General features: G+C 46.5%; 1 protein-coding gene across 1 annotated transcript; it reads right to left on the bottom strand.

Annotated features, from left to right (window-relative positions):
* Window positions 1–2,450: 2,450 nt before the first annotated feature.
* DNAJC19 (DnaJ heat shock protein family (Hsp40) member C19) lies at window positions 2,451–12,260 on the bottom strand. Its single transcript, XM_066584915.1, has 6 exons — window positions 12,144–12,260; window positions 9,998–10,049; window positions 9,009–9,082; window positions 7,802–7,878; window positions 6,521–6,591; window positions 2,451–2,704 (listed from the first exon to the last, which is right to left on the bottom strand). Exons 1-6 carry the CDS (start codon window positions 12,144–12,146, stop codon window positions 2,634–2,636), a joined length of 348 nt encoding a protein of 115 aa, XP_066441012.1. The 5' UTR covers window positions 12,147–12,260; the 3' UTR covers window positions 2,451–2,633.
* Window positions 12,261–12,832: the final 572 nt, after the last annotated feature.

Consider the following 12,832-nt stretch of genomic DNA (forward strand, 5'->3'; position numbering starts at 1 on the left):
GCATCGTGGGAGCACAGCATCTTGGGAGCGCATTCCCTTTCTTCACTTCCCCACTGCATCCGTATTTGCTGCGTTTTTCACGCATTAAGAAAAAAAAAGCCCAATTGATGACCGTGTGAATGGGCCCTTCCTGGAAACAGTCAGTAAGGACACTTTTACACAGGAAGATTAGCACCCGCATAATGGCTGGAAACAGCGAATTTGAGCAGCAGCTGTCCTGCGTAGAAGCAGCCGCCGACCGGGCACCGCTCAGCTAAAACACAAGTGACTGTCAGCCGTGTAAACCGGCCGTGGTTCATCTATGAATGGCTGCCTGTATGCAGTGAATGGAGGTGGCCGGCCGCAGTGATCCACCTCCATTCACAAAACGACTTATCACCCCCGTGTGAAAGCAGAGGAGCGATAGTCTGCGGGCTTATGCGCTTGACATCCATGGGTGATCAACTTTATCCTTGGGCACTTAACAGCTTTACAGGGAAGGGTTAATTGAAAGAAGGAAGTTACAGCAGGTCCTCTGCTCCAGTCACATCCAGAGCTGCCACAAGGAACATCTGAGCATTGTGCTGCCAGATGCAACTCCAGCAGTTTGCAGAATGAATGACACTTTAGGAACTCTGCTACACCGGTCCCCACAAAATAAGACAGGGTCGTATATTAATTTTTGCTCCTAAAGATATTACTTTTTACATGTATAGCTGCCTGGACACTATTTACATTGACTTTCTTTTATTACCGGTAACTAGGGCCTATTTTTGGAGTAGGGCTTCTAGTTCAAGCATCCTCAAAAATCATGCTAGGTCTTAGTTTCAGGGAAACAGTAGCATTGCATCTTGGGAAATGCAGTTTGATACCGTATTAGGTCTTGGTGGAAAGCGCACACCTCCTCAGTACCAGCAGAGGGCAGCATCTGTAAAGCAGCCTTAACCCTTTCCAATCCAATTTGTATCCTGGTTTTCCTAGGGAGCTTACTCTTTTTCTGCCGTTATACAACTGCACTATCTGCTGGCTAAAGCCAGTACTGCATGATGTGACACGTAGGATAGGCTCCGACAGCAGAGAGGCTGGCAATATACAGTAAGAGAACCCCGACGGGCGTCTTCCAACATCGGAGCTGTACAGCCTTAAATCATAATGTCTTTACACGTTAGACAGAGGATTGGAAAGGGTTAACAGTAAGCTAAACCGGTGACTGGTGCTTTGAATGTGATTGGAGAAATTCTCACACAGGTGCACAACTTCTGTCAGTGTATTAGTGATGCCTCATCGGGTGCAGCTGCTAGAGGTTTTCGGCCTCTGGTGTCCATTCACTGACAACAAACAGATCTTGAAAATGGCGATTTGTAAACAGAACACCTCGTTGACTGCAGGTCAAGCTCTACAGACACTGGGCCAGCAGGGGGCAGCATTCAGATGCAAGACAATGTAGCACAAGAGCCTACAGGAAGCTAGCAAAACTGTAAATGCAGCTCTGGATGCGACTGGAGTCTACGGATTCGTTTACACCTAACGATTTATGGTTTGATCAGCGACCGCTGTTAGAGTTCGCTCCCGCCGGCTGTTTATACAGGTAGATACACCATCGGCTCGGTAAAACGAGAAATCGTTCTTCTATACCATCCGCGACTGAGAACGACTGAAGGAGCGCTGTTTAAGCCGAACGATTAGTGAACGAGCCAGCGGTGATTTTTATGCTTGCCTGAAATGAACGAAAAGTGACCGATTTGTCGCTGGCTGCGTTTACACCGAACGATTATCACTCATTGTCGCTCGTTTGAACATTTTTTTTAGCGCTAACCGTTCCGTGTAAAGGCCTCAGCAGCGATTGATGGGGTCAGGCTGGCTGTAAGCGGATTACGCTCGGCTCTGTGTTCGACTCTAAACCCCGCAGGAATTCCCGGAACTTTCAAAGGCAAGCAGCTTATTTCTAGTGACGGATAACGGCGCCTGACTGCGCCGCCGCTCCCCGGGCAGAGAAGTGTTTGGTCAGCAGGATGTGAGCGGAGTAAGAATCAATATCTTCCAGACAAGATGTTTAATTCATGCGATGGCGCAGTCCCAGCTCGGCGCACATCAAGCACACTTCAATCCTCAAGAACATCTTCCTTCTTCTCGCCAACACTTCAGAGGACACACAAGACATGGCTGGCAATACTGCTTCCATTGGATCTCGGGAGGCTGCATGACCAAGGAAGATGCTGTTTATTGTTCTCTGTTATCAGCTAGTTCCAACAAGAAAGGTCTACTGTGTCCTGTAATGAGAATTGAGGAAGGCTGACTGCAGGACAGATAAATATCATCTATTATCCCCTGTTATCAGCCATATTAGGCTAGGGAGAATCGAATTCACAATCTATCGTTCTCTTTTATCAGCCATTTAGCTTAGGAGAGGACTACTATTGGTACCTGTGATCAGCCATCTGAGGCTTGGAGGAGACCCAGTGCAGGACAGGTGTATACAATCTCTCTTTATTCTCTGTTATCAGTCAAAAAAAAAAAAAAAGAGGCAGAAAATCTGTGCCCCCCCTCCCCCGATCACCATTTATAGCTTTATTGACAATAACGTCCTCAGAAATGTTGGACGATTTCCTTTCGGGTGAATTATAGACAGTCCAGTGTCGTCTCGTCGCTCAGGTCTATTTCTTCACTTGACCGTCCAGCAAATCTTTTGCTTCATTAATCTTGGCCGCGATGTACGGAGAACCGCCTGTAGAAAGGAGAGGAAAGATACATCCATAACCATGATGATAGAATGCAAATAAGGAAGATGGAACCTCTGCAGCGCCACCTATAGGATGCAGCATTCCTGCAAATCAATGTACGACTTTTTAACAAGTCTGTCAAACAATGATTGGGAATAGGAAACCAAGCCAGAATCCATACACAGACAGCTGTTTCAGGGTGTTTCCCCTCATCAGTGTGCAGTAGGGGGGGGGGGGGGGGGGGAGGAAGGAGGGAGACAGCACCCCTCTTGACCCATGATGATAGAGACACGCAAGGGAACGATGAAGGATAAACAACAGAGCAGAACATTATCTGCTTCGGTATCCTCATGACAACTCTTCCTGTCAGAAGGATATTGTGAAGATCCAAGTTAGTATCTACATCACGACTGCTGTGAACGATGTTTTGGATCCACACAATGTCCCTGTGACAAAGCTGTACAAGGCCAAAGCACAGACGAGAAGTGTTACCATAGGATCCCAAAATAAAAGAATGGTAGCCCTCAGGTCTGTGATGTCAGCACTGAATTCTGCATAATTCCCAGTTTCCCTTTCTCACTGTGGCTTACAGATGCAGCAGAGTTTAACATGACGGAACGAGTTCTGGGAACTTTCTGTGCCAGTTTATTTACACTTTCAATTACTTTCCAATGGCTTTGTTGTGTTACATTAAGAGAACAGTGGCTTTTAAATGGCTTAACATAACGTCTCCCTGAAAGTTCTCTATACCTACAGGAACCTTAAGGCCATTCACACCCAGGACTTTGCTGAGTCCCTACAGTCCCCTCTGTCCCTGATCTCTCTTCTCTCCTGCCCCAACAAGCTAAACTCTGCTACATCTGAGTGTCATGACATGTCCTACGCATTATGTGACCGTAACGTCCCATCAGTGGTCATTTGTATAGAGGGGTTTCCAGGGTTAGAAAAACATGGCTACTTTCTTCCAAATACAACGCCACCCGTGGGTTGTGTCTGGTATTGCAGCTTAGCTACCATTTGCTTCACTGGAGATGAGCTGCAATACCACACATAACCCCACAGACTAGGGTGGCGCTGTGTTTGGAAGAAAGTAGCCATGTTTTTCTAACCATGGACAACTCCTTTTAACCTACTTTTACATTTTCACATACACTAAAAAGGCCTGTATATAGCAAATCTCTTGTTTCTTTGTACCCATGAAAACACTTCCTGACTCAGCTGTCATAGGCACATTGTTTGAACTCTATTTCACATCATTGTTCACATATACACCCCCCCATCCCAGGACAGTGACTGCAATTATTTTTATGAATACACTAAATATTCAGGGTAGACCATAGTGGACGCCCCCCGTTGCGTGTCGCCTCGCAGGGTTTTCTTTTATAGTCAGCACATTTAATTACATTATTTCCCAGTAAGCAACATTCCAGTGAAGTTTGTTGCACAGCGTGGGCCGCAGAAAACGGGCCAGTCACCACACTTATGAAAGAAGAGCTTTATTGCCCACAGCAACCAATCACAGCGCAGTTTTTATTTTACCTCAGCAGTATAAGAAATAAAAGCTGCGCTGTGATTGGTTGCAATGGGTTGAAAACAATGGGAAACCCTCTGCGATCATCGGCCGCGGCTGACAGGATCGCTACTTACCTGAAGTGATGTGAGGTGTTTTTGACACCTAAACCGCCTTGCTTCGACGGGGCAATCACGCTGCACAAGTGCGATATCAGGCCGCATTTCACAGACCGATATCGCACTCGGCTGTGTGAAATTAGCTTTAGTTAAAGAATTACAACAGCTGCGGCATTCAGCTGAAAAAAATTATTGAAAACCAGTTGCCAAAAAGGTCGGCGTTTCTCCCGACCCACCATAAAGGATTTCCAGTGGTTGCAGAGGAAGAAAAGGTTAAGATTTCAGTTGTTTCCTGTTCTAGATTTTATAATTAGTGACATTAAATAAAATTTTCCACAGTTGATAAAATCTGCGACTTGTTTGGCGCGGCCTTGAACTGTCTGGACATTGAAAACGAAGAAATGAAAAAGTAGAGTACAAAGTCTAGTAGAGGTTCAAGAAAGATCTGAGGATTTATTCAGATTGGTCACATAAAGAGGATTTATAAAACGGTTCAGAATGAAGTAAAAGGCCCTTTGTTTCTACTTCACGCCATTTACATTTTTAACCTTCACAGGATATTTGCACATTTCCATCTGGCTCTTCTGCACCACACCAGTCACAGCGGCATCTGCAGAAAAGCCCTTCAGTAGACTCGCGAATACGTAAAAAACCTGGCAGAGGAGCGCCACGTCGCAGGAAAGGCCGAACAAGTTAGTATGACTAAAATGAATTGGCAAAAACGGATGATTTTTCAGATATCAAATCAATTTGCTCAAATGAAAGCTCGCGAAAAGCTTTGTAAATGATCGGAATTCTTCTGGAACATTCATTTTGTAGTTAGTATTCTATGATCACTCAGCTAATTAAAAATTTTGTTACAGTGCTCTGAGGGTTTTAGTTTTTAAGGTGGGGAGGGAAGGAGGAAAGGGTGGATGGGCTAGATTAACAGGGCATGACAGGGGGGGCTCCGGTTGGTATTCTAATAAGGTGCCCCCTGAAAAAATGCGGGGACTACGGCTAGCGCTATAAAGCCAGTTATGATGTGGACACTGATGGTGGTTAATAGTCACACACTGTGTATAGTTAATAGTCACACACAGGATTCAGGCCAGTTGCTTTAGAAAGTTAATAAAAGAGGTTGTACCGCAATCAACTTTTATCCCCTAACTACAGGACAAGTGATAAAAGCCTATTCAGTGGGGGTCTCACAGCTGAGCCCCAAACTAATCCAGAGAACGGGGTCCCGTCTGTGTTCCCCTCTTTTGCTCTCTGCAGAATAAATAAAGCGTCAGTCGCGCGTGTTTGGTGTTGCTCCATCCGTCTTCAATGGGACTGCTGGAGATAGCCCAACGCTTGTACTTGGCTCCAGCAGACTTCCATCAGCCCCACTGAAATAAATACCGCAGCACTAGACATGTGCCACTCCATTCAATCTCCATGCCATTGCAGGTGGGTGGAGCAAGAAAGGGACATGGGACCCCTGTTCTCGAAATCAATGGGGGTCTCAGTGGTGAGATAGGCGATAAAACTATTCTGGTACAATCCCTTTAAAATTTTCACAGTTGAACCTCTGTGCACAAAAAGGGGAAATAAAATTCCTTTAAACCGGCAAAAAAAGCTAATGGTTCTAGACATCTGGCTAATCAGACAATCATACATAAACCTCATAGGTAAGGGTTGAGAACTTTAAAGAAAACCAGGAGCCCGACATAAGATCAGCTGCTATCACAAGTTTCTGATTTGCTTCAGAGCAGAAAGACCCAGAGCTGAAATATCAGATGCTGCATAAGGCCCCTAAAAACGGAACAAATATCGTTCAGACTCTCGATGGGTCGTGGAAATCTGAACAATAATCTTCAAGTGTAAATGCTACCCGCAACTGAATGACGAACGATAATTCATTCAGTTATCGCTCAGTCAGTCTCTGCAGGCATAAAAATCAAATGACGACCGGTCCGTGTAAAAAGGCAGTTCATCTATGAAAGACTGTCTGTTTACAGTAAGTGGAGTCGGGTGGGTGGAAGAGATCTCCGACCAGCTCCATCTCCATTCACTGAGCAATCATTGTGTGAAGCATCGCTGGGACAACTCTCCGGCCCGTAATCCGGGCTCCCAGTTCGGGTCAGTAAACCCCACGGTTGGGTCGGGCCGGGCCAGCGGTAATATACTAGTCTGAACCCGGCCTTCAAGGAATTTCACTTTGCGCTTACCTTTGTCCGGATGATTGAGCAGCATTATCCGTCTGTGAGCTTCCCTGATCTTCAGTTTATTTGCTGTAGGGCTGCAAAAAAACAGAGGGGAATCAACATCAACACTGAAGCTTCAGCAACGTATAGTCAACAATTCCAACTTCTCACCATTTTTAATATCTCTACTTGCTCTCAGTGAATGGGAACATTTCAGTTTGCATTTGCAGCTTTAAGGGGTATTCTGGGACTTTTATTACTATTATTAATTTTTTTAAATCAATGACCAACAGGGACCTTCTGCATGGATCCGGGCTGATTAGTTGATTTGTGAGGCCGCAGTCAGAGGAGGAAGCATAAAAAGATGACCACAGTGCAGCAGCCTGGGTTGATACTGTGCTGCAGTACCAACCTGGGCCGCTGCACTGTAGTCAGCGCTTTCTCCTTCCTCCACTGACTGCAGTGATAGCGGCCCCGGGAATGAACCCAGATCCATGCGGCAGGTTCCTGCTGATACTAATCTATGGATGACCTCTTGGTCATCAATAGAAAAAGTTAAAAACATCTCAGAATACCCATTTCAAACACTTGCTAAGTTAGTCACTCTTCACTTTTCCGTCAGTCGTTCTCTTCTTGTGTTCCTTCACGGGAGAAGAACAGAATGCAATCTGAGAATGATCCATAACATGATAGAACAAAAGGCACCCAATGAACCCGCTGACTGTAATGGAGTCTGTCGGGTTTCTGTTTCTCCATCAGATAAAATAGTGGTGCAGGCTGCGTTGTGGGTTCTTAGCTGGACAGAGGCTCCAAACAGAATGTTTAACAAGGTTCTTTTTGAACAGAACCGTAGTGCTGCGTGCACGGCTGAGGCTTTGCTACAATTCTATCAAGTCCAAACAGTCCCTTGTGCGTCTGTAGTTGTATACATGAAAGAGCCTGCGAGTTCTCTTGCTGCCAATGCAAATTCTGCTTGCTGGGGTCCCAAGGAGAGAGAAGTCCAGGACTCTCTGCAGTTTTCAGTCAGTTCCGTGAGAAGTTAGGTTGCCCGTGCATTACATGGTCGACTCAGCGGCAGCACATGATCAACACGTAGGGGCTGTACTTATACTACTCACCTCCCCATTCCCTCACTGTCACCCCTTGAAGTTGGCACTCTTTTCTTCAGTCACTGCTTACACACTCCCATAGAGAACAATGTGAGCGCATTCACTGACTTGCTTGTCCTACGAGTCCTGTACCTTAATGTACGGTGCTTAACGGACGTGACAGATTCTCTTTAATACACAGCAAGCTATAGCTTACCTTACTCCCAGGACCAGAGCGGCTTCCCTTTTGGTCATTTTGGGTTCAAATCCACCTTTGTAATAACCGGCAAATGCCTAGGAAGAAGAGAAGTCTAAATTTACTCCCTGAATAAAAACTGAAGGGGTCTTGCAGCTTTATGACTTGCACATATAATAAGGCAGTGTCCGAGGAGTCCCTGTGGTTCTGCATTATGGAGCTATAGATACTATGGGGGACAGTCAAAGTGTTCTCCACCAGTTTCTGGCTTAGAAGTTGCAAATTATAGCGCAAGCTGAAGTTTGCACCAAAATTTGTGACACTTTGGCATTTTGCGCTGACCTTGAAACGTTTGGAAAAACTAGGTGGGGCTTGTCAAGTAGGGGGCAATGCCGCCCCTAACCGGCAAATGTATGTATAATTTACTCCAGAAACTAGTGCAAGTTATGCCAGGTCAGACCTGACGTACATTTCTGAGGAGGTGCACAGTGGTGAATGTATGCGCCTCATACAGCCTGCGTCTCTTCATGTATTAAGCGTATTGTACACCGGGGGATAATAATACTAAGCCGGGCATCAGAAATGCCGGGCTTAGTAATTTCCCCCTGTAAGTGCTGCCTCCATAATACATCATAACATGGAGCATGGCACAGATACCGTGTATGAGGCCTCCCTCACACAGGTGCTTTTTTCCGCGATTAACGCAGCGTTTTCATCACCGCGCTAATCCAGATTATAAAGCTCCCATTGCTTTCAATGGAGCCTCTCAGACAGCCGCTGGAAAGCGCCGTGATTTTCGAGCAGAGCCTGTTCTATTTTTGATACATAGCGCTCCTCATCCATGCTGAGGTATGCTAAACTCTGCTGTTGGCCGCGGGGGACTGTGGGCGAAAGTGAAAGTAAAATTGCGGCGCTTTGACGAATGCCTGTGAGGGAGGCCTTACCCTCCTCATGCCTTAGGGCTCCCACACACTTGCGTTTTTTTAACGCGAATGTCAATGGGACTTTCTAATGTTAAAAACGCATCACAAAAAAAATAAAAATCGAAAAGCACAAATTTGCGATGCGCTTTGAACATTAGAAAGTCCCACTGACATTCGTGTTAAAAAAACGCAAGTGTGTGGGAGCCCTTATTATAAGCTCAGAGCCACACACAGGTGTAGCATCGGCACACAGCAAGCTCTAGACTCCATACCATGAGGTGCGGGATATATTGTAGTTTTCTTACCGACTTGGGCAGGGTCTGAATCGCCTGCTTGACCTGAGGCTCCAAGTGTTTGAAGGCCTGCAACACATACCGACCTGAAAACAAGAAGGATGCAACATAGGGTTAGGAAAACTTGTGTAATGTACAATCACTTTCCTGTTTTGCACTTCTTTGAGCTCCTTAAAGTGATCCCCGGTTTTGTGACAAAATTCTGTCCTGGGACCGGAGGGGGTACATTACTTATAGGTGTTCTCTACGGTCCCTCCAATCCACCAGTTCCTGGTCTTTTATCGGCCATGCAATTTTCCATCTGGCTAATGCACACTGTGTACTGCTCTCTGATTGGCCAGTACTGATCACATGAGAACATTGGTAGTCTAACCCTACCAATGCACTATGGGGAGTTAGGTAGTCTAAAACGGCTTCAGCCATCTTGAACAGCTGATGAGGCCAGGAATCGGTGAAGCACAGGGATGGCAGGAAAGAAAATCTGCAGGCAATACATCACCTCTGCCCTCCAGTCCTGGGACAGAATTGGGTCCCGAAACTGGAGTCTTGCTTTAAAGGGCTATCCGATGAAGTCTAGTTATCTTCTATCCACAGGACAGGGGATAAATATCTGATCAGAGAAGATCTGACCGCTAATCATGAGGATGTGGGTCCCGAGCGTCCCTGAGAGAATGGAGTGATGGTCACGCCTGCGCACTGCTGGGACTGTTTGTACTTGGCTGTCTCCTTCAGTCCCACTGAAACTAGCGGTAGTGCATACACACCGCCATTACTCCATACATTCAGGAATGCTTAGGAGTAGGAGTAGTACTTCCACTCTATACCCCTGTGTGTAGCGGCGCTGACGACGGGCACCCGAACAGCCGGGGTCCCGAGCGATGAACCCAAGCTGATCAACTATCGATGACCTATCTTGAGTATATCTCATAAATACTATTCTCCCTGGAAAACCCTTTAACCCCTTCATTTCCTCATATGATTGGAGGGAATCTGTAAGTTACCTGCAAATCCAGCGACGGCAATGGTCAGGCCGGCTGCAATCAATGAACTTGCCTGAAAGAAAGGCAGGAACAAAAAACACCAAATTACAATTGTGACTGATAGAAAACAGGCAGAAGGTGATCTAGAGGGCCCGGCATACATTTCTTCACACATTTACCCACTAGTGTTTTTTTTTTTTTTTTTGCCGCTGCGTTTTTTCAATGGGACTTTCTAATTTTAAAATCGCATCGCACAAAAATGGCAAGTTTGTGCTTTTGTGATTTTAACATTAGAAAGTCTCATTGAAAAAAATCCAGCGATATCAGAGTGGCAAAAAAAACACTAGTGGGTAAAAGCCCCAAGCCTACACATTATTACAGATGATCCCCCCGATGTGACCCCTTAGAAATCTGATATCAATGGAGATGGAAACTCAGATATTTACATCTAGCAAAACTGTCTCCCATAAGACGTCTGTTGTCCAGAGCAACCAATCACAGCGCAGCTTTCATTTCCTAAGCTGCTAAGGTACAAGGAAAGCTGCGCTGTGATTAGTTGCTATGGGAACAAGGACCGTCAAAGGGCTCCTGCCCACGGATGGATATTTACTGCAAAATCCGCACCGCCGATCTGAAGCAAATAGCGCCCGTAGCATGCTATAGGAAATCGATTCTCCCCGCACACATGCAAAAACCAATTACGCTTTCCACAAGCGGAGGAGAAAAACAAACAAAACAAAAACAGCAGGCTCCATTTTTGTGCGGATTCCGCACTGATGGCTTCCATTGGAGTCAATGGAAGCCGTCTGATCCGTGGCCCTTCCGCAATCACACTGTGGACAGGTCGCGGATTCTGTGTCATTGCTGGACGATGGGGTGGCAAAATTAGGAGTTTAATTAAAAAAAAAAAATCAGTACTGCGCACGTCTGACGGTGAGCCGTGGGGGCCATCCACAGTACAAATGGACAACTGAATGTGAAGGTAAGCGCGGGCGCCGCTGTGAGTGAAAACCATCCGTCCGTTAACCAGTCAGCGTGAATACAGCGGAGCGCGTCCGTGCGTCACACACAGTCCGCAGAAATCCGTGAGAGCGAGCAGAGAACTGGACGTCCCGCAGCCGACTGTGTGGGAGATTCTGCGCAAATGTTTGCAATGTTATCCCAACTGATTGTTAGCAGCGCTGAAACCGGATGACGCAGCGCGGCGACAAACTTCTGTGAGACTATGTGAACGCTGAAGGAGAGCGACGGTTTCACGGAGTGTTTAGTGATGAAGTCGTCTTCCATCTTTCAGACAGTTACCAAATGTAATGTCAGAGGAGGCTGACCCGCCGTCTGCGTGGAGCGTACGTGCGACTCCCCCGAGGTGAGCCTGTTTTGCGCTGTAACATGCAGGGAAGTATCTGGCACCGTCTCTCTCCACGAGGAAATAATCCCGGGGATCCCACACCGGGACGCTACAGATATGGCGTCTGCCGCAGCCGAAACAGGAAATCCCAGGGTTCATCTTCTGATGGACGGGGCGCCCCCATCTGTACAATGAAATCAGAAGCGAGTAGCAACCACAAACAGACGGATCGGCTGCACCGGTGATGATGATGGTGACCTTCTTCCTCGGCCTCCATGTTACCTCACACCTTGTGATGTTTCCTCTGGGGGGCGTTAGAGTCTACATGCCCCCTCACCACCCACCATGATCTGCGGTATCCCAGAAGCCATTGTATCAGTCAGTCGTGATCCGCTACAACCTGTATGGCAGGAACTGACTGCAGGCTCCATGTGTGACGGGTGACAGAGGGGTCACATCACACACCTCTGATCTGGAAAACATTTTTGATGTTGTGCAACCAAACGTTTTGAGTTTTTGTTTCCATTGATGCCAATTCCTGTACCTGAGTGTCATTCCACGGGGTTATGAGGGTCACACCGGGGGATCATTTATGATAATTCTGTATTAGGAAGTTTTAGAACTTTTTGTATCATCAAGCTTTATTAACAGAGCCGCATGTTCAGTGAACAATGTTGTGACCACACGTCAGACAGGGCTTAGGGGGTCACGTGATCTACTGTGCTCGACAAGGTCAGTTTACAGCAGACCCGTGAGCTCCCCGCAGTGTTCCCTGCACGGCGGCCATGCGCCCAGTCCTTCCCCTCGCACGCTCCTTACCATGCTGACAGGCGCTAAGGAGACGCGTTACTCTTTCGAAACCATGTCCTGTCCGAGCCTGGACTCTCAGCCCCGGAGACCGCCTCTTCCGGCAGTAGCTCCGCCCACTACACGAGCTGATCTGCAGCGTTTTGTTTTTTTTTTATTTGAAGAGTGCAGCTTTATTGCGCAGACTCACAACAATCTGGTCGCTATGCATCGAGGTTGTGAGCGACTTTTCTTTATCCTGGACACTTTCTTGGTGTTATATTAATATGGTGGGAGTGAAAAAATGGGAGAGATAAGCAGTAGCGGAGATGTGATAGGACATTTATGAAATGATCAAGAATATCGGAATTATGTGTTTTGCGCCATTTATAATTTTGTTCTATGCAACAAATAAAAAAACAAGAACAAAAAGTTGTCCAAAATGAAAATGATCTTTGTTGCCCATAGCAACCAAGAACTCGAAAATCGCGGTACTCGGGCGAAAAAGGGGCGTGGCCGAGTAGGCTCGCTCATCTCTAGTAGGCACCAAATTGCAGCTTATTTATGCCATGTGTCACTAAGTCATAGGTTCCTAAACTTGTGGATATTTTTTGTTGTGACATTTACAAGTCACTTTGGGCCCTATTAGCCACCAAACCAATGCTTAGGGAGCCCTGCTTGTAAAACCTTCAAGTTCTACACATAAAGTTGACCAAGTGCAC

The sequence above is a fragment of the Eleutherodactylus coqui genome, chromosome 12 (assembly GCF_035609145.1).
Source record: "Eleutherodactylus coqui strain aEleCoq1 chromosome 12, aEleCoq1.hap1, whole genome shotgun sequence".
Taxonomy (NCBI): domain Eukaryota; kingdom Metazoa; phylum Chordata; class Amphibia; order Anura; family Eleutherodactylidae; genus Eleutherodactylus; species Eleutherodactylus coqui.